Source organism: Micropterus dolomieu, linkage group LG05 (genome assembly GCF_021292245.1).
Source record: "Micropterus dolomieu isolate WLL.071019.BEF.003 ecotype Adirondacks linkage group LG05, ASM2129224v1, whole genome shotgun sequence".
Lineage (NCBI taxonomy): Eukaryota > Metazoa > Chordata > Actinopteri > Centrarchiformes > Centrarchidae > Micropterus > Micropterus dolomieu.
Window position 1 is genome coordinate 19,175,228 of NC_060154.1, and position 25,494 is coordinate 19,200,721.

At 40.7% G+C, this 25,494-nt stretch overlaps 1 protein-coding gene across 4 annotated transcripts in view; it reads left to right on the forward strand.

The window, feature by feature from the left end:
• The window catches only part of tle5 (TLE family member 5, transcriptional modulator), a 50,185-nt gene extending 38,565 nt beyond the window's left edge, over positions 1 to 11,620 (forward strand). For 3 of the 4 annotated variants that reach the window (XM_046050355.1, XM_046050352.1, XM_046050353.1), the window contains 3 exons: positions 5,322 to 5,384; positions 6,095 to 6,169; positions 7,720 to 11,620. In XM_046050355.1, coding sequence (XP_045906311.1) covers positions 5,322 to 5,384; positions 6,095 to 6,169; positions 7,720 to 7,947 — 366 coding nt within the window. In that variant the 3' untranslated portion in view covers positions 7,948 to 11,620. The remainder of the gene's footprint in view (positions 1 to 5,321; positions 5,385 to 6,094; positions 6,170 to 7,719) is intronic. The other variant, XM_046050354.1, reaches the window with a different exon arrangement.
• Positions 11,621 to 25,494: the final 13,874 nt, after the last annotated feature.

A 25,494-nucleotide genomic window follows, 5' to 3' on the forward strand; every position in this document is an offset into this window, starting at 1 on the left:
CCCCCCCCCCTCTGCTGCTGCTCCTCCCTCTCCACCTCTGTCTCTATTTCCCTCTCTTTCTTTCTCTCTTGCACTCTCTCACATTCAATAGCTCCCTCTTGATCACTCTGTCCTACCCAATTCAAAAAAATCCTCTCCACTCTGTCTGCTCCCTCTCTCTCTGTTTTGTCTTGGTGAGTAGAAGCAAGGTTGAGTTGTGGATTGAACTGGGAATATGTTGAATGAAGCTGTATTGTTGCTGGTTCCTCTTTGTCTTTCTGTTGTTCTGTTTTCTCATCCTGTTTTTCTTGCTCTACATTTAGTCTTGAATATGTGTCCCGCCTGACAACATCACTGTTGCATCTGTATGTTTTTTTTACATAGTATATAGCAGTGTTTCCCACAGGATTTCAAGAGATTATATGTATGCCCCCCAGAAGAAAACTTTGTACATTTTAAAGTTAAATGCATTAATTTGGTGCAAAATTAAGAGGCTATCTATGAAGAACTTTGCAGTCGTGTAAACAATGTTGTGCTATAGTAAATTATTTAATCATAAACCCATTGTAAAGCTATAAATGGTGATGAAACAACAACAAAAGTCAACAAATTTATTTCATGTTTTTCTATCAACTCTAGATCAAAGAATAGAAATAGAAGTCATTTTCTTAACATTTTATTGTTGTTTTTTTTACTTTTAAAAACACATGTAATATATATATATATACTTATTTCCATACTGTATAGACACCTTATTTTGGAAACTGGACGTTGTCACATGTGTATCCTCACACTAAATTCATCAAGTCCGACCCAAATTTGATAAATGTTGTATGTGGTTCTTGTATCGCGTAACATGAAGACTTCCTAGCCTCTTTTCAGGTAGGCCTTTCATACTGCAATACTTGTCTTTGTAAAGAGAGAAACTGACAGCATAAAGTCGCTAACCTGCCTGTCAGCTCACACTAGTAAATTTAAGTGGATTTACCATAAAGGCTTTAATACGTGTGCACTCCAAATTTAGGCGCAGCTAGCTTCATTGCCTTCTCACAAACGAGTGACAGAAACAGACCTTAGTTACCTCAAAAGAAAAGTAGTTCTCTCGAGTCGGATGCCTGAGCATGCGAGCTTACAGCAGTGCAGAGCAGCTCCCACAAAACAGTTGTGTTAGAGGTCTGTAATGTTATTATGAGATGCAAAAAATATTTTCGGTTCATTTTGAAACTATGGCGGAGCAAATTAGACTGTAGTGGCCGCCATGGTCTCATTAATTAATGGGAAACACTGTATAGTGTAGGCTCTTTCATTTTAGCAATCATTACCATCAGTCATACTTCATTACAAGTGAAGTCCTGCGCTCAGAATTTTACTTGAGTAAAAGCACAAAGTATTATCCAAACAATATACCAAAAGTAAAAGTACTCATGATGCAAAGTGGATCCTAACTAATGTGTTCACTTGTAAGCAGAAATGTAATCTTGTAGGTTGAGTTGGAGCTTATTTGCATTACTTTAAATACAGTTTGGTAGTTTCATCTATATTAATGCATCATAGTTTTTTTTAAGCTCATGACATGTTTTCACATGTAAAATTTACTGGTTAATTAGCTCTAGTCACTATAAGTGTTTGATAAATGTAGTGCAGTAAAAAGTACACTATTTTCTGAAATGTAGTGCAGTATAAGTATAAAGGAGCACAAAAGTTAAATACTCAATTAAAAGTACAAGTAATTTGACTTAAGAACAGTACTTGGGTAAATGTATTTACCCAAATCTAATTTCTACTAATGTTTGTCAGATTTTATGACTGGGCACAATGTGCGTGTGATTCATATTTATTTGTGACATTTTAAAGTGCAAGGAAGGTGCTTCTTTTTTCTAAGGTTTTCAATGTTTTTGAGGTATTTAGAAAATGATGAACAAGTATCATGTCCTGTTATATTCCTGGCAGGAAGCAGTAATAGGAGACACTCAAATAGTCTGAGGAAGTCTGTGAAATGTTCAGTTTGTTTAGGCTGCCTTCCATGCTTCCTTGAAACACATTTAAATCAACTTGAACACATTTTTGTCTCTGTGTTTGCTTTTCCTTTTAACGTCGACATTTGAGATAAAGCTTATTTAAATTGGCAAAAGGCAGCAAAGACATCTCCAACAGTAATGAATTCTATCGGTTGTAAATCCTTGAAGTATTTGTCCAGTGTCCTAGCCCAGTTTTATATTACGCAAGTTTTATTTGCACACACATTGCTGTTGTCAGTGAATGTGCGCTCCTGTAGCACTTGAATGCTAGAAAGAAGCAAGAGTAAAATGTATAGAGGACAAAAGAGAGAAAGAAGCGTTCAGATAGCAAAAGCTGAGGGACAGACACAGAGAGGAGGATAATAGAGAGCACAGATAAAAAGACGAGACAGAAGCTTAGTTGGAGGAAAAAAGAGAGAGAAGGCATAAAGGGCAATGAAAAAGAGGGAGCCATAGTCCCCGTAGAGACATTTTAGAGAGACATTTTAGATATGTCAGGGAGTGTGTATGTGTAATGATGAGCGGATAGGAGTGTAGCGCTTGATGGGGAGCTGTGCTCTGCATGCCTAATGACTGGTAGAAGGGCCCCTCTCTCCTCATCATGCCACAAATTAGGCCCTAACACAATTACTGCTGCTTTGCATATCTCAGATGGATTGGATGATTACCAACTAAATGTGATAATAGACCTGTATGTGAGAAAGATAGGGAATGTTTTTGAATGGTTTTGGTCTTTTCCATGAAAACCAGCAACGAATTGATCTACTTATAACACATTTCAGGGCTCCAGACTAACTTTTTTTACTTGGAGCACTGTAGCCCCTAACTGAAAATTTTAGGGGTTCAGGCAGAATGTTTAGGTGTGTGCACACATTAAATTGACTTGCAATGCTTATTTCACATTTTCCCCATTTGAACTGTATTACTGATACATAATTTGGTAATGAATAATAAAAACAGAACCTACAATGTGCTGTTCTATTTTAGTCCATAGTCACATTTAAATTGAATGGTCTTTAACAAATCCAGTTGCCTTAGCAAACTTAGTTTTCCCTGCATGTTGTTGACCACCTCTAGTGCAGTAGATACAGCTCATTATGGCGTGTTTTTGCTAATCTTAACCATGTAAACTCCCTCAGCCAGGGGTGGACTGGTACAATTATTCAGGCTGAGAACTCCATCCCGGGCCACTCTGTTCATGCAAACCACCAGAATTCATGATTTTGTAGACTAACCCCATTTTTTGATGTAACGGGTAACAAACTAGGTATAGATTTGGCCACTATGTTCATCTGGGAAGAAAGTTATTCACATTACAAAATACAGACATTTGGGATTGACCATTAAAGTAGCCTAACTGAACAGAGTTTTCAAGGTGGCTATGGGTGCGCCCTCAAAAACTCCCCAAGAAATAGCCAACACCAGTCATAGCACATACAAATGTACAGGGCTAGACACAAAAACAATTAGCCTACACTTAGAGATAATGAGATGTACTGAGTTTGCTCAAATGTTCAAATGATGATCTTTATATTCAACAATCAAACATATCAAAAGTATCAAAAAATGTCACACACACACCTTCTCTGAGTCTGAACATAAGCTACAACAATGAAAGTAAGTAGGACTATAACACAAAAGTCCAAAAAGCTCTCCTATAGCCTGCAACAAAATGCAAGCCGCACAAAAATAAAATCTTTCAATAATTTCTAGAAAATATATTTGTTTTCTAGCCTATAAAGAAAATATAGTTGTATTTTCATCCAGACACAACTTTGAGATTGGCAGAGATTCAGCAGTGCACAGAAGCCATTGCCATGGTTACTACCCACGGAGCAGTGTCTGTTCACACGAGGAGCGCATACATAGACTGTACCGTGGATCCAAGCAGGTAGGCGAAGCGTCGTCTGAAAATGCACACAAATGCTAACACATGTGGCCAGTTGCATGGATGTTCTTAACATAGACTAATTAACGGTCGCCAACATATAATTGTCAGAGAAACAGAGAAAGAAAGACACACGGACACGCTCCTGCTTGCTTTATTATTTTAAAAAAGCTTGCTATATTATTGCCGCCTCTGATCAAGTTGATAATTAACAGCAGGCCAAAACGGCAATCTCCGGGAAATCTCCCGTTGCAGACTTGCTCCCTCCTCTTTTTTCAACATTGGGGGGAAATGGAAGTCGCACATGTGCGAGTAGTTGAAAAAAACACTTGCGCTGTATGGGGGAAAAAAAAAAAAAATGGTCGCAAAATGCAACCATTTGGTCGCAGTTTGGAGCCCTGTGTTTTGTCTACATAGCCAGAGCCTGATATAGTTTATTCCTCCTTCCCTCCTTTGTTGTCTAGAAACTGTCAAAGTCCCAGCACACCCACAAAGCTGTTTTCAATTACTCTGATAAGACCTGTAATCAGCCTTTGTTGAAGTCGGGCGGAGCTATTATGGGAATTTTGTGATGTCACCATACTACTAGATACTGTAATCAATTCACAGATGTCATTTTGACTGGTGAGAGTAGGAAAAGCACAGGTATTACTAATAACATTAAAGATCAATCTGCTCTATTTAAGTGTCCCAGTAAAGGCCACTTTATACTTTTGTGTAAAGTCTGCACACGTAGTGACACCGTAGTGAGCATTAATACTTGTGTTTGTGTCTGCATCGCTCTGCAATTACACGCCAAAATGCTAGTTGGCGGCGGGATTTCTATTTTCTACTGTGCAAGCGCTATGCTGGCATGGCCAGCGATAATGGTGCAACAGATCTGACAAGAGAGGGAGGGGGCCGTCAATCCAGCACCGGCTGCACACACCCACACTGCTGAGATGAGATCTCATCAGGCATCATAAGTGGAACCACCTGTATGTGTGTGTGTGTGTGTGTGTGTTTGAGTGTGAACTAAGGGTGTGTAAAGACAAACCAGTGAGCTATACTGTTGCACTGGGGGTGTTCCTTTATTACAATGAATAAGGGCACCGTCCTGCTGCTGTAAACACTCAACAGAGCACAAAATGTGTATTAATCAGCATCTGAAAATAGTCCCTCCACTCTTTGAGTAATGTTTGCCTGACAGTGCCCAGCTATTTAGAAACTATTTAGACTTTTTTTGGACATAAAACTATACATTTGTGACAAGTTTATATGGTTACAATCCTAAGTAAGAATGACTGGGCTGAATGCCACAGACAGGGTAGAGACGTTGTAAGGTATTGAGACTAACAAGCTGTTGGTTTAAGTCTTTTCATGGGATTTGTTGCCAATAACATAAATTTAGACTAACGCCAGTATTATGCTTTAACTAATAAACCCTCCTTCCACAGGCTGAGATAGTGAAGAGATTGAACGGGATCTGCGCACAAGTCCTCCCCTACCTGTCTCAGGAGGTAAGCGCGCACACGCACACACAGAGACACAACGACGTCACTGACCCTCAGCCCTATTCCTTACATCCTGGAATGAGATCACCCTCATTCCCGCCTCATTACTTCTCCATCTCCGTGACCCCTCGCTCAGCGTCCCTCCCTCCTCTTCTATCCTCTCCACTTCCCTCCTCCCGTCATTCACATCACTCGCTTCCCGTATTCCTTTCCACCTTACTTTCGCTTTATTCCTCCCTCCCCCACTTTCCTCTGCCATATTCAGTCTATCCTTCCAGTTTTCCCTCACCCTCCCTGTTTGACCTCCTCCTACACTCCCATCCTTCCCTTCATCTCTCCCTCCTCCACCACTTTTCCTTTATACATGTGTGTGTTTGTGTGTGTCAGCGTAATAAATGGTTGTGTGATTCAGATAAGCCATGCTCTTATCTGCCAACCAGGCCGTTGACCTCCACCTATTACAGAACACCAGCCAACTATCCATTCACCAGTGTCACACAAGGTGTGTGTGTACGTGTGTGTGTGTGTCTGGATGAAAAGCTGAATGGCCGGAGGGTGGGATGCATCACCACAGAGGGTTGTCAGGTTCTGTGTTGTGACAATTGATATTGATCTAACCTCTCCTCCCCTTGTTTCTGTCTCGCTTTTATTGTCTCGCTCACTTTCCTTCCCTCGTCTTCACCCCCCCACGCTCACCCCTCACCCACCGTCTCCAGCACCAGCAGCAGGTCCTGGCGGCCATAGAGAGGGCCAAGCAGGTCACCCCCCCAGAGATGAACTCCATCATAAGGGTATGATGTTCCAGCCGCAGCCCCAACTGAGAGTCTTATGATGCAATTATTGATAATTACCACTTATTCTATCTTATCTTAAATAACCTTTATTTAATGGCCTTTTCTATTTATTTATGTGTTCTTATTTATAATTTTGGCTATATATTTTAACGTATATGTCTATGTTTTGAAATGAGATGGATAAATTAAGTTTACTCTGCTTCTTTGGCTGTAAGCATTAATTTAGTGGTTAATAAAAGGTAATCTTTTTAAATATATAAATAATTTGAAAAGAACTCGCGTCATAATGACATCATCATGGTTAATTTCTCAGATTTTGGAAAGCTCCTCTAGACCCACAGAAGATATCAGAAAATCAGTGTACTGCGTCTTTAAATTTCATTGGGTTTTTTTGTTTGTTTTTTTTATCATTATCCTCGAGTGTGGAAGTAGTAAATACTCCCATCTACAGATACATGGGATCATAACCTCCACCCTGAGCACAATTTCGTTAATCGTAAGATTAGCTAGCTAGTTAAAATGCTAAATCAATATGGCATTAACCATCTAGCCGCAATCCTTCATATCCTTCTGTGGCTCTAACATTAGCCTGCTACACTTTATCATTATAAGTCTTGTACTAGCTAGCTTAGCTACTTCATCATTTATGAGAGGTTTAGTATTAGCTGACCGAGCCACTCCATCATTCTACTATGGGTCTAGTGTTAGCTAGCTTAACAACTCCATCACTGTGATGCATGTTTCAAAGAGGCACCTTGCTTTTGTCTTTGTGACTACTGCTTCAGATACATGGGCTAATGGGGCCTGTTTTTTGAATTTGAATTGAAATCTTTATTTCAAACATGCAAGAGAAAGTATATAAAAAATAAAATAAAACAAGGACTGGGCCTGTTCTCTTCAGTACAGGGAGACACACAATTCATCCATCAATATCTTACTTTGGTAGCCGCTAATAGCATATTTTATATACCTGAAGGATATAGGGCATTTGAGCTCTGGTTCTGAATGGAAAGCAGCGCTGTTGACTTTGTGGGTGTAGCGTGTGGAAACTAAGGCTGTTAGACACTGTCAGTCAGGATTGTCATAAAATCTGCCCACAGATGTGTCATCATGTTGAGTGTGTGTGAGCAATAGGGAGTGATGAAAATCCACAGGATTAACTATTTGTTGTCCTTTACATTAAATTTAAATGTACGTGTGTTTTATTTTGGACCATGTCTGTCCTCTGTCAGACAATTTTACCGCTTTTATACTGTGTTCTCCCCTCTCACTTGTTTTCTTGGTGTATATTGAAAATTGCATCTTCTATAAATGAGATGTGTGCTGCAGATTTCCCATCTCCTACTGAGCATGTATTTTAGCTATGATGTGTGCTATTGTGGCTGAGCTATTAGCACTGTGCCTCAGGGGTTATATATTAAACATCATTTGTGATGTATAATAGCTCTGTGCATTACAGATTTGCATTTCCCTCAGTGTTTTGCAGTGATTTGTGTGCTGGATTTATCCTGCTGTGTCTAAGTTGTGTCTGGTTGCCTTCCATGCAGCAGCAGCTCCAGGCTCACCAGCTGTCTCAGCTCCAGGGCCTGGCCCTGCCCATGACCCCTTTGCCGCTGGGACTGAGCCAGCCAACCCTCCCCGCCGTCACCACCTCCTCTGGTCTCTTCTCTCTCTCCTCCCTGCTGGCCTCCCAAGCCCAGCTGGCCAAGGAGGAAAAAGCGTCACGTGACGGAGTTGACAGCCACCGCGAAGAGGACGGAGACAAGTCTGATTAAATGGTGTCCCCCATTCAGCTCTGTTTTTATCCAGAGACCTGAATCCCCAGATCTGAGCCCCCTTTGTCCTACAGCCTCTCCCCTGGTCTCCCTCTCTCTGACCTTGGCTAACATGGGCTTCAATCCCATCACCACAGCTCCAGCTACAGACCCCTTACCAACTCCCATGAGCTTTGACACCTGCCCCTCATGTCAGACTAGCCCAGATTGCTTCATATTTACCATACTTGGGTTGTTTCTTTATCCCCCCACCTCATTACCACCATCAGAGAGTTTCTCTCTTCTGTGTCTTTTCTTCAGATAGTATCTTTTTTTTTTTTTTTTTTTTGTATTTTATCAGGACTACTTTCTATTTCTGTTTCTCCCTCTCTCCCTGTCACTCTGTCTCTCAGTTCTTATTCTGTTTAGTTTCTGTTTTGTTTTTATTCCCCCTCCATGCCTCTCTTCCTCCCACTCTCGCCCACCTCTCGCCTCTGTTCAAAGCGGTTCCTTGTCATGCAGGACTGATCTGTGAGACTGAACTCTCAGTACTGTAGGTGTTCAAAACATGTTAAATGTTAAACAGGGAGTCTTTGGCAGGCAGTAAAACTTGTCAGACACAACACAGGATTCCTAGAAACTTAATTTTCCTAAGAAAGAGGTATCACCAGAGATCAACAGCGTTGATATTTCTGGGCAGTTCAGATTACAGGTATTCATTCCTAGCAAAAAGTTGGCTTTGTTTTAAACGGTGGATTGTTTGAATCAGATCAGTGTTTAAATAGTGCCCTCATGCCCCTGCTGAAGAGAGAAACCTCCCTAAAGTTACACACACTCCCAATCTAAAAACTGCTGCAGAATCGTTATGAAGGAGAAGACATCTGCATTCAACAAACTAGAGATGTTGTGTAAAATCCTGAATTTGTATGGAGAAAAGAAAAGCACCTTCTTAGAGCAAATTTACTGCTGAGAGCCGTCCGACTGGATAACGAACCAACCTTAGTAAATAATATCCCCTACTCCCGATCCTTGCCTGACCCTGTGCGGTACGTTAGATAAATCTGCCAAGCATCTTAACTGAAAGGCAACGTTTCCATCCGTAGTTAAATGAACAGCAATGTTGCTTGACTCCTGCACCCTCCCATCACCTTATTAATCTTTCACGTGCACAAATATTCAAGCAGGCACAGAGGGGAGATCGAGTGTGCATGCTGTGTGTTTGACAGCAGAGGGCAGTGTGTGTCTTTGAGGAATCCTCTCCTCGGTGAGCTCAGGCCTGAGCAAAACAAGGGTTGGACAATGACAGAGTACAGGCTGTGTCACAAGGGGAATGGCTTATTTATCCACTCTGTGTGTACAAACTTAATATACAGAGACTAGACTGGTGACATTAATCTCTGCATGCGGTCGGTCCCAGTCCCTGTCATGATCCAGTTCTTGAGAAACAGTCTTAGGTTTATTTTAAGGAACGTCTCCACGTGAAACAAACACAACTGGACCTGTGCTTTTTTGATCGGTCTATAATTCAGATTTAAATACTGTACATTTTGATTCACTGTACATATACAGGTCTGTCACATATCAGACTTAACACCACATTGTACATACGATCTAACTCCATGATCTAACAAAATTAAATCAGTGCAGAACACACACATGAAGCACAAGCGTCCTCCACAGCTCTGATGAGTAAAAAACAAAAACAAACTCCCCCTCAGGCCCTGCACACCTACTCAGCTGTTTTCAATTACCTTGTCTGAACAGGCCTCTAGTCAAGTGGAAGTTGGGGGAGAGACCATGCTGAGAATACTGTGTTCAAAATCTGTCCCCATCTGCTACCTGTGGCACTCGATATACCCTCTGCCTTTTTATTTGAGTATCAGAACTCCGTTATGTTTGAGTGCCCTCAACCTTCCCACATCCAGGGCGTCCTGGTGGCTCCGTGGTTAAAACGCCTCCAGGTTGTTGCAGGCTAATGCCCCATTTAATTCCTGGGGTTTAATTACTTCACAATGAACTTCGGCTGGCGTGAGCCGTTCATGTTCATTTGGCTTTCATGCACTTTTCTGTTATTAAGGGCCAAGTAAGATAAATCAGAGCTTTCATAGTTTCCCGGTCCTAATTTCCGCTAGAAGTGTGTGGGAGATGTAAGTCAAGCACAGTTTGTACTCAAGAGGTCTAACCAGGCAACATTAGTGAAAACACCTGTGTGGGTGGACTATGGGTGTTGGTTTAACGGGTCTAGCAGCAGCCACAATGGCCCCATTAAATGTCTTCTTTCTACAAACCTCAGCGCTCGGCCCTCAAAGATTATTTGATCGACTAGAAGCCGATGGTGATGGCCTGTGTTTGAGCGTTAATGTGAAGACAGCCTGTGTACGAAGTAATTTTATACAAACCCTACACACAGAGACAGACACAGAAACACACACACACACACACACACACACACACACACACACACACACACACACACACACACTTTCTTAACCTCCCCTCTCTGTTTTAATGGCTACTCTGAGTGATAAAGAGTTTCATTCTAAAATAAACAATCCTTGACCCTAATTTGGGAAATGAAACACTAAACTTTAAATCTCTGGCATGACGATGATAAAGCACATTTTAGCATTTAAGTCATTCAGAAAGCAAAAGGACAAAAATTGCATGTCACTGCATTCAGAATAAAACCATCATGCGCCTAAAAGTTGAGTTAACATGCTGTTGGTGGGATGACTCTTTCAATGATACCAGTTATAGTGAGTTTACGTGAATACATAGACGAGGTGTGTATAAACGGCTGTACAGGTTTGGTGGTCGTTTATAAACCACAGTTTTGAAGTGCGTTCCCTTTCTTACTTCAACTAAAGCTTACATGCCATCACTGCTTGTGAATTAAGCATCGCCCTCCCATCTGTCCACATACTGTATGTATCTAGCTACATACTGTACTTGTCGTAGTGAAATGCAGAGCGTGTAGACAAAGCGACACACACACACACATACATCAATGCATGCATGTCTGCGGGGGAACAAAGATTGATTTCTTTCTGTTTGGTCCAAACTTTCTGTGATCGATGCACTTGTTTGTTTTGTTTTTTTTTGCCTCTTTTTTTAAAAATATTAATCAATATGAACTAGAACGAGAATTGCAAAGCTGACGTTATAAACATACAAATGAAATTCTATGTATTTGTTAAAGTAGTTGGAGGTGCTCGCCTCTGTATACAGTTATACATAGAAAGCTTTATGTGTATATAGCTGCACCTTTTCTTGTCTGTCCTGGATGATTCTTGTGTTATTGTGTTACAAAACTGATGTGACACCAGGGGGGAAACTGCAGTACATTGACCTTTTGCCCTTTGACCCTTTTCTTCTTCTCTGACCCCCCCACCCCATCCCTTTTAGTCCCTTGCCACATACTACCTTACCAACTTTTTGCCCCCATAGCGTGAAGCATTGTAAGCGTTTTGAGCTTTGTAAAGGTCTTTTTTTAAATACTTATTTTGTGCATAATGTAAAACCTGAAAGTGTGTACTTTGGCAAAAAAATGTTTTGTGTCTGAAATCATAGCTTCATTGAAACAAAAAAAGAAACTATAAAAAAGTACAACAAACATTTACTATAAATAATATGAAATGTTCTGCAGTAAGGAAGGACTTCTGGTGCCTTACAAATAAAGTCAATCAAATCATAAGAAATGTTCCTGCTCTTTTTGAATGTCTCTGTGTGAATCTTTAATTTGACATCCTGATCGGGGTGGACGGCTTTGTGGTGAGAAAGCCTTTAGTGTGACTGAAAAACTAATGACACTTGATTCCTGTAACAGCACTTTTTTTATCCCGTTTTAACTAGTAGACACACTTGTACCCCCATTTTAAGTCAAGCAGACAACTGACTTTTTTTCCAAAGCAGGGTTTTGTTAAGTATCCTACGTTTTAGGCGGGCATTGATTCTGGTTGATCTTATCAAGGTATGAACATCAACTTTCTAAGATCTAAAACTTGGTTGAGCTCTGTGATCATCGCTGTAAGCATTAAAATTACGTGATCTTAATGCAGTAGATAGTAAGTGCATGGTAATTTAGCTTCTAGCAGAGACTGCAGGGAAACTTTCATAGTAGATGCTTTCAAGACAGTCCAATATCTTAGATTTTTGAGTTGACTGCCTCAATAATGATGGAAACAGCCAAATTCACTTCTCACTTCATCCATGTTTGTTTGTAGTGGTTATTGTTTTCGTTTTACAAAACAATGGGTCCCACATTTGCATCACCATGCATGGTAACACATTCATTCATTATTTAGCTTTGACACAAATCTCAACTAACTTGCAAGTTGATTTTGTAGTCTACTGAAAATAACTGGAAACCAAAAGCTTTCTTGATTATAAGAAAACAAACTAAATATTAAAATTCTGAAAGCCAAACTCCATCACATGGAACATGTAGTGGCTATTCAGGAGCTTTCAACTATGTCTCACAATCTTCCACAGCAGATTTACAGTACTGTTTAATTATTTTATGCAGGTGTGAAAAAATTCTGTAACGTTAGAATGCTTTCAAAAATATAGATGTTAATAGATTATCAGTTAACAAAATAAAAAGCGAGTGAACAGAATTGCAAAAACGCATAAATTCTTGTAGGTATACTTGCACAAAGTCAGGGATTTTGTTGGCATCTCGTCAGGTCTGTGATTGAACAATTTTACCACACAGGTGCTAATTATCATAATATCAATACGTAGGTTGAAAAACAATCATTAACTGAAAGAGAACTGGCTTTGTAGAGGAATACAATTGGGTGAGGAACAACCAAACTCTGCTAACAAGGTGAGGTTGTTGAAGACCGTTTACTATCAAAAGTCATACACCACACAAGGTGGTTATTCTGCATCAGCAAGGTGTCTCCCAGGCAGACACTTAAAGGCAGACAGGTTGATTGAGATTTTTCTTTTGTTGACTTTGCATTTAGTTTAGTTTAATTGATAAATATAAACTATTAACATTTGAAAGCATTCTTACGGTACAGCATTTTTCCACACCTGCCTAAAACATTTGCACGTTACTGTAGTTGCCCGCTTCTCGTGGCATAGTAGTTGAAATTAAGATTTTTCTGAGCAATTTAAGGACTTCTTGTCCATGCTGGTTTAAACTTAAATTATTTAACTTTAATCTCAACTTAAAGCATGCTTTGGAATGGTGAATAGCATTTTTAGTTAATGGGGTGAAACGTGCAAAACCCCTGACACAGACATTAAAATCCCCTTTCACAGCATGGTACTAAATTGTTCTTTTGCCGCTATTCAAAAAGACTGATTTATAAAAAAAAAAAAAAAAAATTAAAGAAAACTTTGTGAGAGAACCATTGAGTTACCGATGCTACTGGATCAGAGGCTAACAAAGATGACAGGTTCACAAAGTTTCCAAAGGCGGCAAAATCTCAACCTTCAAATATCCCATGAGAGGCCGTTGGGTGATTGTTGCAGAGCACATAAAGTACAGTGGATTAATCAACTCTCAGTGATTTTTCTTAAATCGTATAGCACAAAAATGAGCCTGCATGATGCTGTGAGGCTGAAATTCACCATGACAGCACAGAAGTCTTTGGATCATAGTTGGGTTCATGACTTGTTGAGTCTCCCCATCCTATATCTGTTAGTTCACCTCCATCAAGGTTTAAATTACATAAATAACAGGGCTTTCAGATCCATGTGCTTACTGATTTTATTACATAAATACACACATTGAAACAGGATCTGCTGCCCTCTGACTGCCCAAGGGTAACTGTAGTTCACAGCAGATCCACCAGGAGGAAGTGTTGATATGTGTTTACCAGCCAAGGTGAAACCAGCAGGTAATTGCTCTGAGGTATTCTCACATGTGCTTCGGTGTGTCACGTTCGACAGGGAGCTTCCTGTTCTTTTGGCTGCGTTGATGAAGGTTTATCTATTCAGCGCCGCATGTACCCAGAATTGATGTGATGGATCACGGCCTGTTTGGCACCTGCATAATCCTCATTTAGATGCTCTGTCTATTAAATCCTGAGACGTAACTTGGTTTGTTCCTGAGGCTCCTCCTCATTCACACACATACACACTCTTAGCTGGCAGATGGATGCACATGCAGTGGATGTTCTTGTGTGTGTGAATGACAGAACATCCTTGCTTTTCTTATAACCTTCCTCCTTTATCTCCCTCTCACTTTCTTTTTCTTCCCTTCACCGCCAACTCGCTCCTTCTGTTTGCCTTTCCCCCTGTGTGTCTATGCAGGCAGATGTATGTGTGTGTGTGTGTGTGTGTGTGTGTGTGTGTGTTTGTCTTCCAATAGAAAAGAGGAAGAAGAGGAAGGCTTGTGAAACCTCAGAGTTCCTGTGGTTGGAGCTCTCCTTCCTCTCTTCCTCCCTTCCTCTTTCTTTGTCTCTCCCTACAGACCCCTCTGGATCTGACACTTGAATAAATATGAAAGTGCCCTATTTTTTCTCTTTCTGTCTGAGGATTCACACACTTCTCAAAAGCAACGGCACAGAGGCAGCAGAGAAGAGGTTTTTCTCTCATTCACTCTTTTTCTGTAGAACACATTAGAGCCTGTAGAAAAAGATAAAAGTGCCACAATCACACTCATGTTGTTTAATTAGTGCCACCTTAAAGACGCAGATTATATGATGTATTTTTCTTATTGTCAACAAATCCCATGAAAAGACCAAAGCCAACAATTAATTGATCGTACCAGTAATTATTGCCTGATGGGGCTATTCCTCTGTGATATAGAGCTGTTGTCCAAAAACTATTAAAAACACATGAATGAGCTAGACTGTTGCACTGGGTGACATGTTCCTTTATTAAACATAGGCACTGTGGTTTATTTTAAGTCAACCCCACATACTCACTAAATACTCAGTGGAGCACCATTCATCCACGTCTGTAAATAGTCCTTAACAAACACACAATTTACTCCTGTTTGATTAACATTTTCTAAAAATTACAGTGCCCTGCTGTTTCAGGAAACAACTTATTTATTATTTTTAAAATAAAAGTATTCGGTCCGTTACTCCTTTTTAAAGAGTTTAGTAAGAATATATTTGAGCTGTAGCTGTAAATTCCATGTTTTTATGGATGAATAAATTGAACCTTTTTACTTGCCATTTTTGTGATATTCTGCGTATATTCACCTCTTCAGGCCTCTGAAAATCTAGAACCCTTTGGAATTACCTGTATTTATGCATAAATTGGTCAAACAACAAACAAACATGTAAACATTCACAGTGCAGGATGGAAAAAGTAAGAGAACGCTTGGATTTAATCACTGGTTGACCCTATTATGGCAGCAATAACCTCAACCAAACGTTTCCAGTAGTTGCAGATTGGACCTGAACAACGGTCTGGAGGAATTTTGGACCATTTCTCTTTACAAAACTGTTCAGCAATATTTTTGAGATGTCTGGTGTGAATCGCTCTCTTGAGGTTATGCCACAGCATCTCGATCGGGTCATTCCTGAAGGCGTATTCTCTTCTGCTGAAGCCATTCTGTTCTTGATTTACTTCTGTGCTTTGGGTCATTGTCCTGTTGCATCAATCATCTTCTGTTGAGACTCATTTGGCGGACAGATGGCCTTAAATTCTCCTGCAAAATTTCTTGACAATCTTTGTAATTAATTTTTCCGCAACCCTTTCAGGCCCTGAGGAAGCAAAGCAGGCCCAAACCATTATACTCCCTCCACCATACTTCACTGTTGGGATGCGGTTTTGATGTTGATGTGCTGTGCCTTTTTTCCTCCACAAATAGGATTGTGTGTTCCTTCCAACAACTCAACTTTGGTTTCATCTGTCCACAGAACATTCAGGTGCTCTTTTGCAAACTTCAGATGTACAGCAGTTTTGGACAGCAGTGGCTTGCTCCGTGGTTTCCTCCCATGAAGTCCTTGTTCAGTGTTTTACATATCATGGAGTCGTTAACAGAGATGTTGGCATGTTCCAGAGATTTCTGTAAGTCTAGGATTCTTCTTAAAATCATTGAGCATTCTGTGCTGTGCTTGTGCAGTCATCTTTCCAGGACGGCTACTCCTTAGTGAGAGTTGCAACAGTGCTGAACTTTCTCCATTTATAGACACTTTGTCTTTCCATGGACTGATGAACATAAAGGCTTTTAGAGATACTTTTGTAACCCCTTCCAGGTTCATGCAAGTCAACAGCTCTTTTGTTCGATGGATGGCAAGGATCACATCAGGCAATGCTTCATGAGAATAGTTGTTTTTTTATAGGGCAGGGCAGCTCTAACCAACACCTCCAATCTCATCTCATTGATTGGACTCCAGGTTGGCTGACTTCTGACTCCAATTAGCTTTTGGAGAAGTCATTAGCCTAGGGGTTCACATACTTTTTCCACCCTCTACTGTGAATGTTTACACTGTGTCTTCAATAAAAACATATAATTGCTTGTGTGGTATTAGTTTAAGCAGACTGTGTGATGTCTTGTGACTTAGATGAAGATCAGATCACATTTTATGACAAATTTATGCAGAAATCCAGGTAATTCCAAAAGGTTCACATACTTTTTCCTGCGAACGTATATCCAATACGCATCCTTTTCAATAACGGCAGTGTAGCTTACCTAAGCAGTCGGCGCTCTGCTCACTCTTTTTTCCACCGTGCACTTCATGCCACTCACCTGAAAGTCATGCTGTCACTTGCTGTCAATGCTCCCAGCACCCATCCACCTGTGGGCTCTGAATTGTATCGTCACCCTCTACTCTCTGCTTTCCTGAGCCTGCTGCTTCCTTGTGGGGAGTGATGAAGTCAAAGCCTAAACACCAAATATCAATGCCCTACATATTCTGCTATTACATTATAACCTATTGAATGTGAGTTGGCTGATTAGACCTCATTTTAAAGGATCAAAGTTAAAGACACTCACTGCAGGTCTGAAAATACATGAATGGATATGCACACACATTCCTGATAGGAACGTACAGGGGGCTGCACTGGAAAGCAAGGTTTTGTAAGTCTGTGTGTGTGGTGATGATGATGGTGATAGTGATGATGATGAGTCTGAGCAAAAAGAGAAAGACAGCGAGCGAGAGAGGGAGAGAGCGAGAAGCGTCTTGATTAATCATGATTGACTCATTCAGAGCCCACTCGTCTTTTCCCCCTCGTTCCCGCTCTCCTTTATGGCTTGATTACGGAGACACACTCTATCTCTCATTACCTCCCCTCCTCCGTCCCTCTCTCCTTTTCTCCATCTTTTCACTCACTCTCCATCCGTCGCCCCCCACCCACCCCACCCCGCCTGCTGCGCCTGTTTATTCATCCGTCCCCGGGAAAGGAGGCTGTCAATCTCCGTCTGCCGCCTCTCCATCCTCTAACCCGCCGCACGTCCCTTCATCTATCCCTCCATCCATCCGTCTATCTCTCCCATCCATCACTGTCACTCTTTTTTAATCTCGTTCTTCTTTTTCTCTCTCTGTCACACTCATTCCTGCCACTTTGAGACTCTTTCATATATACATTTTCTCTCTTTCTCTGTTCAAAGGCTTCCTCTATTTATCTTTGTCCCCCTTTTTCACCCTCCTCTGCATTTCGGAGTGATCTGTCGTTCCCTGTGTGTCTGTCAGGCACACTCAGAAATGGAAAAAAGCAAACATACAAATTTTTCTTCCCATTCTCTCTCTCTCTCTCTGTCTGCATATGTGTCTCTCTCCCACTCTCTAGGCCTCAGATGGAGGAGCAGTCAGTGTTGACACAACCCGGTTTAATACAGATGCTTCCAGAGATGCACCATGGGAAACCGTCTCTTGGCCTGCTTTTCTAATCTTGTCTTCTCTATGTGCAGTTCCCCATTGCACGCACGCACGCACACACTCATGTCAATCTCAGTGGTATATGCAAGTGTGTGCATGCATGTTTGCGTGTGAATGTGTGTGTGTGTGTGTGTGTGTGTGTGTGTGTGTGTGTGTGTGTGTGTGTGTGTGTGTGTGTGTGTGTGTGTGCTTTCTCCAGCAGCAGGAAACAGAAAGAGATATGAGAACTATTCAAACTTTAATGGAGCCATATGAGATACAAATACCCTCTCTCTCCCTTCTTCACCCGCTCTCTCTGTCCTCTTCTCTCCTTTGCTGACCTTCCTCATCTCCCTCGTTCTCTTTCCCTTCCTCTGATATTGTCATCTTTTTTTTTTAAATTCGCTCTAACCTTCTGTCTTTCCTCTCTGTTCTCTCTCCTCTTTGCTCGTCTTCTCTCTCCTCCCTCATCTTTTATTCTCTTCATCATCTCATCCTATTTCTCTCACTCCTTTTTAGTTTTGTCTTTTCATCTCCCATCCCATCCTCATGTTTGACTCACAACGCCTCGCCTTATCTCTATTAACCTCCATCTATCTCTGTCTCTTGTTTCTGTCTCTGAATCTTTCTTGTTCTACTGCCTAATGACTTTGCTTTCTGCAACCAATGACTCATCACTTTTCTTTCTTTCTTTCTTTCTTTCTTTCACATTGGCTTAAGACAATCTTAGAAGAAATTATCAACACTACCTGTAGTGGTAGTATTAGTAGTTTGAGACATTTTGAGAGTAAGATGAGAAGATCAATACGACTCTGATACTCTAAAGCTACATCCACATTACTTAAGAGTTTGAAAACGAAAATGATCTCTGTCCACACCAGTGTTTTAGTTGCATTTCAGAGTTGATCTCTGTCTATATTAAAACGACTGAAAACACACATCAAGTGCCCATTCACGTACACTGGGCACCCGCTGTTGGGGTCAGGTTTTTATGGAAGAGACAACAAATGAAAGAAAATTAAAATGAGTGACTACTACATCTACAACGAAATGCCATTCACTGTCGAGACAAGGGGATACTTTTTCGAAACAGGTCATAGTTATCGGTTAAAGAAGACTCTCGGATGAAATGCGAAACGTCTTCGAGTAACTTTAACCAATCCAGTTGCCCTTGATTTTTGACCTTTCTTTGGATAATATTTGAACCTGTCATCCATGCAACATGATTTTGATATCGATCTTGTCATCTCATTCTCGGCAACGAAGCAAAGAATAATAATTTCCCAAAATGTGGAACTGTTCTGTATAGAAATGATTTGAAGTAATTTTTTTCTGGTTTAATAGCAAAACAAATTTCCTTTTTACTCCTCTATCCTCTCTCCTCATCTTATCCCCCCTCTATAGTCTCTCTCTCTCTCTCTCTCTCTCTCAATAGTCTCTCTACCCCCACTGGTAATGTTGTTCAGTGTAGAGCCCTCCCCTGTGTGGTTAGTGGGCTGTTACCCAGCTGCCTCTGATACTTCCTGCCTGTCACTTCCAATCCTGGTGACAGTGTGCCTAAAACACACACACACAGACACCCTCGCCTTGTCTTTATCGGACACACCATCGTTTAGAAAACATTATGCAGTTGCCTGTCCAAAAGATATGCACAAACACGCATGCTAATGTTTTTCACAGACATACTAGCAAAACCATTTGTCTATTTAAGATAGACACAAAAATACACACACAGAGACACATATTCAGCTGCAGAGGCACACATGCAGGGAGCCACACACACTCAGAGGCAACACTTCAACACACGCTGGCAGTCATACATGTGTATATATCAGGATATGAACATGCAAGCCCATATGCCTGCATACACACACGGCACAGCAGTGGAGTAGACCCATCGCTGGAAGCCAAATTCATTTAGCAAGTGCTTTCTCTCCCTCTCTCTTCTCTCTCTCTCTCTCTCGCCAGCTCTATTTGCAGCCTGACTACTGCACCTCCTCCTCCTCTCCTCCAGAGGAGACACCAGGTCTCCTTTTTCTCTTCTTTTATCTCATATTCTTTCTTGTTCTTTTTTCACACGTTTTTCTCTCTCTGTCTTATTACTTTCAAAATTATTACAAAATCTAGTAAGTGGACTATGAGTTGAGGTAAATAAATGTATTTATACTCTTGCAAACCTTGTACTGTTATACAAATTGTAAATACATTCATATGCAATTGTCCACATTTATCAAAATGTACACATCTCACATTGTGTTTCAGTTAGGTCTCTGAGATCATCTGACCTGAGCCTGTTGCCTGCTCTGCGGCCTTCACTGAAACACAAGGGGGTTCAAGCCTTTGCTGCTGTGGCTGCCTCCCTCTTAATATAATGGGTGCCTTCCCACAATAAAAGAAAAATTTGGCTTGTGGATCTACATAACTATACGTTACATCTCTGACTGTATTCTGTTTATGTGCTGCTTGTTCTTACCTTGTACTTTCTAACCTTGCGTTGAATATTGTGAAGCACTTTGATCAACTTTGTGCTGTAAATGTCCTTTATAAATAAAGACACGGATTATGTCTGCCTCAGTACATTCTGCTACTACAAATATAACCACAGTTACATGTGATGTATTTAATAATGCTGGGATTCTTGATTTATGTATTTATTCATTAATTAGTTTTTTAGTGTGTGTTTGCTTGTTTTCTTTCATTTCCCAACTAAGTTTTGTGAGTTTGAAATTAGCATTTTTGTACAACCCATACCATATATACTCTTTTTAAATATCCTTTTGTTCTTTGAAGGAACCTATTATGTCTTTCTGGTGCAAATGTTGCCATAGGGGATCTGTACAAAAACCCCTAAATAAAATAAAATATTTAAAACAGCAATTGCAACAATTATTATGCAAAAACATTTATGGCCCTCTTTTGTTGCTGCTGTAATGCTATATATTTCATGTGTTTGCAGATATCTGGTCAAGTGTAGACAACAGCACTTACATTTTACATTCGGCTACAAAGTTTGACAGCAAATTTCTTTTAAGCTGCTGAAAGTGTCATCCCTAAACCTCAGAGCAATGTCAAAGCTCATCTGTTGACGCCAGTATCACTTATAGTGGCCTCAAAATACCAGAATACAATGTAGCCTTGTGCAGCTTGAGAAAGGGGCCCTACTGCGATAAATGCACACTGGAACAAGTTAGCAGGAACCTTCTTGTCTGATCTCTGGGTGTTGTTATTCTGCAAAACAAAGGAAGTGCTAATTGAGTACACCAGAAATTCGACCCACTCCTGGAATAATCTGTATAATCTATAAATCACAGATTGATATTTTTATAATATTAAAGACAAGTTGATGGTAGTCTATAAAGGGTATTTGCTAAAGTTTCATCTAAAAACCTAACCCTAAAATTACAGATATTTTACAACAAATGTAAGTGTACTACAATGAGCTAACTTTCACACTGACAGGTGTGCAGATTGTCCTGAAGTGTTGTTGCCATGTATGATGTGTGTTGACAGTTCAAGGCCAGACCTGTCCCGTCTATCACTCCAGCCTCACACCCTGGGCCTACCTTACCTATCCCACATGCCCTGGCTCTGTCTGGTCGGCCCTGTAGTTTCTAGAAAGCACTTTCATCCTGATCCTCATCACTAATTCATCGACCTCCGTCCATCAGCGCTCGCTCAAGTATGAAAACACCTCGGGCTAACTCTCTGCTATAGAGGCCTGGCTTCCTCCTCGTGCCATGAAACCCACTCTTCTTCTTAACTTTTCTTCTGATATACCTCAAAGCAAAATCCCTCTCCCTATCTCACTTTTTTCTTCAATTTCTCTTTGTCATCTGTCTCTCCCTTTTTTGTTGTCTGTCTCTCATATCCTCTGTTTATGCTGTTCTTTAACCTCATTTCCCCCCACCGCTCTGCTTTTCTTTTCTAGCTGCATTTATCTGAGCTGGCCCCCTAAAAGCACGCATTACCGTGAGTGCCAATGACAAGATAATGGTCTGCTTGTAGTTTCTTTCCTAAACACAGTAATGTTATTGTTAGATCCTCTCAGCAACTCTGTGTGCTTCACAAATATATTCCTGCCAACATGCACTTCAGAATTCTAATTGTGTTGGGTTTTTTTTTTTTTTCCTTTGTTGTTCAAATTAAAAATTTATATGACTGTTCTCCTGCACTATTTCAGAGGGATCAAGGTTACAAGGTCTGAACTGCTGCTCATGCAGTGGAAGGCATTTAGTCATGTTTGGATTTTTAGACTTTTTCACATCAGGAGATGTTTTTTCAAGAGTCATTTTATTTTGCCAGTTATGGTCTGTGGGAACCATTCAAAGCCTTTTATTTGACTTAATAAATACATGGTTGTCAGGCTGTAAAATGTTAGGCTTGCTCAATTGCTGGAATGCTGTTTCATCTGTGATACAAGTGTTTTCAGCTGTCTGTGATATCATCTGTGAAATGCTACCCAGTGTAAGCTCGCCAGCCCACATCCCAACAGTTAGAAATCCATTTGCGTCTGTCCACACTGGTTTTTATCCACACTACCAGTTTGGCTCTAAGAATTTCAACGTCTGTCTGTTGGTTGGTTGGTCGGTTGATTCCAGCAACTATTGGATGAGTTGCCATGATATTTTGTAGATATCCGCAGTGCCCAAAGGATAAATCCCAATGATTTCTAAACACACACTGACTTTTTATTTAGTGCCACCATGAAGTTAACATTTCTGATTTTGAGTGAAGTGTCCTGACAACTACTGATTGACCATGAAATGTGTTCAAGAATTCATGTCACCCTCAGGATGAATTGTATAACTTTGGTGATCCCCTAACTTTTCATTGAATGCCATCATCATGTAAAATATTTTTTTTTACTTTTTGGGTACCACTCAACTGCAGGATCTTTGTTATTTTTCCTTTCTCTCTCTACAGATAAAGGACTGAAGCAAATAAATAACTGTCCAAAACAAATATTGTGACCAAATACCTGCAAAACTAATGGCAATCTCATCAGGCTCAGCTGTACTTCGTGTTTAGAGCTACATGGTAGCACACTAAACTAAGACTGAAAGCATTTACAGAGTGTTAGCATGCTGATGACTCTTTTCAGCAGATGGAATAGCGCACAAGGCTCTGTGACTCTGATTCAGGGTTTATTTAATCAGTTTCTGGGGTTTACTTTTCTTATCTTATCATAAATGAATATCTTCTACAGCACTGTTATTCCACCATTTGTGTTTTTAAGAACTCTAACAACTTCACATAGTGCAAACAAACTTGTCAGCATACAAAAACATTTATAGCTCCCATGAACATTTATCAATGTGGCAGAACACAAGATATGTCACCCTACCTGTTAGCTTTTCTCTTGTCCGTGTTATCTACCTACATGTCATTTTTAACGTTTTTGCTGAAATCTATATTTTTTTTTTACAACATTTACTACAGTTAGCCTTCTCTGCCCTGTTACAGCCATGTCTGAACTAGTCATGGAGTGGAAATGGTGTTTGTTAAAATGAGCTAAAAACAGAAATTATTATAAAAATATTTTTTTTGAAAATGTAATATCCATCTAAACACATGGAGTGAACTTAATGACATAATTTTTTACTAATTTGAGTTATTACATATGTGAATGTGATTTTACATTTCAAATGAGGTTTTCTTATTTCTGGAACAGAACAAGTTCCAGATCCACTTATATGCAGATGCGCATGAGAGACTGATAAAGACAACAGGAATAGAGAGGTGCTGAAAGGGAATGAACACAACCCTACAGCACAACCAAATCTAAGCCATTTATTTTGTGTGTTTTTTTGTCACCCTTTCGTGTTGCATACATTGGTTTTTTAAAAAACCACAGTTCCAATATAAGACCTAAACAGAAACCTAAAATGAATGTACTGGTAGCATGCCCATGTACAGCAAGCTGTCTCTGGTTACCTGTGCCATATAACAATAAGGATTGCATGAAAGGGGCTATTAAAATAAATCATTTCTCCACAGTGAATCCTCTGTCAGCTGAATTACTCAGTTGTCAGTAGTAGATACAGCAGGTCTCACACAGACAGGATGAAGATGGAAAGCTACATTTTCTGAAAATGCTTAAATTGGGCTCTTGTCTGTGTAAACGTCTGCCTCCTTCATCTTTGCGTTTCTGCTTGTCTTTCCTCCTTATTTTCTCCCTCAACAGTCTGTCCTTAGCTTCTTAACAGCACTTCCCACTCTTGCCAGCTCTCCTCCTCCTATCCCTGACTTTCTCTCCCTTCCTACCTAGCTTGTGCCCCCGCCATCCCACCATCCTCCTCCCTTTCTGTCCTGTAATCTCTTCCTTCCTTTCTTTCTATCTCTCTTCGCTGCTTCCCTCCCCTTCATCCCTCTCTCCCTCCTTCCTCTCCCTCCCTGCAGACGGCCATGTGCAGCGCTGCAAATGGCAGGGTGCTGTGTGGTTGTGATGTGGTCTGACTGTGGTCTGTTTGCACTGCCTCTGCGGTTAATTTTGCTTACCAGCCTGCTGCTTCACCCTGTCTGGACCCGGCTGGCTGCCTGGCTGGCTGGCCGGCCGGATGGTTGACTGACTGACTGCTGCGTAATTGAGGCGGTAGCACAAATGCATGCACACACACATATACACACACTACCACTACCACAGGCCTGTCATAAACAATCCTCATGTGTCACTGGAAACACAGGCCAGCCATCAGTGTCCCGTGGCTGCTCTGTTTCCAGCTTAATGCTCCCTGTTGTCTAAATAATCTGACAACACCACCAAACACCATTTATCATTTCATAATTGCAACCTGCAGAAAGCTGGTCAGTGATAAAGCTGAGAATGATTAACGGGATGACTCATGTTACTTTATGTGTTAGCGCAGCTGATGGGAACTATGATATATTTATGAGAGGCAGAAGGCGCTGTCTGTATGTGGGAAAGAGTGTGTGTTTAGCTGCATGTAGCTATTACACAGGTAGATTTGCATACTGTGCAGCAACTAATGAGCGAAAGGAAAGGAAATGAAAGGTAAAGGAGGCAGAAAGAGAGGAGGAAACGATGACATCCAGAAAGAAAGAAAGAAAGTTAAAGTTAGTGTAAGAGGTGTTTGGGGTAAGACAGGGGGGAAAGTGCAATAATAAGGTTATGTTTTGTGCTTAAATGTGTGTTTGTGCATGCTGTCTGCAAGGAGGCAAGAGAGTGAAACAGAGTCAGACAGAGAGCAGACAGAGAGGGAGAGGAAGCAGGAGGAGGGGTGCTGCCAGAGGGTGAATGTTGGAACATAGAGCATGCTGTGTTGATTTGATTAAATTCAGTTCTGTTCTATTTGCAGTAGGCCTAGTTACTCAGCTATATTTGTACAGTGCTGTCTGCTGAGTTTTAACAACACCGACACAGATCTCTGGGAGAACGGGAGGCCTGGGATTAGGCTCTGAAAAGCACTTTTAAAAAGGACACACCAAGTTTTTGGGGGGAGACTGGCCCTGTTTGTCAGTTGTGTGGTCTATCTGTCGCCACTGACACCAAATTAATCCATGTGTCCCTGGTTTGCACCTGTGCTTGGTACTCACAGTTACTCTCTGTAGTTAGAATAGCTTTATCACAAATTGGGAAAATAAGAACTTGAAGCACTGCTAAAAATAAATCTTCTAGCAGGGAACTTTATTAACTTTATTTCCATTACGATGAAAGTTGTACGTATGTTTGACCTGTATACTGTATCACCTGTTTTGTATATTGTGGTGAAATGTACTATTTTGTTTATTGTTTTTATTATGTTGTCTGTTTCATATTGACTTGTACTGACCTGGGACT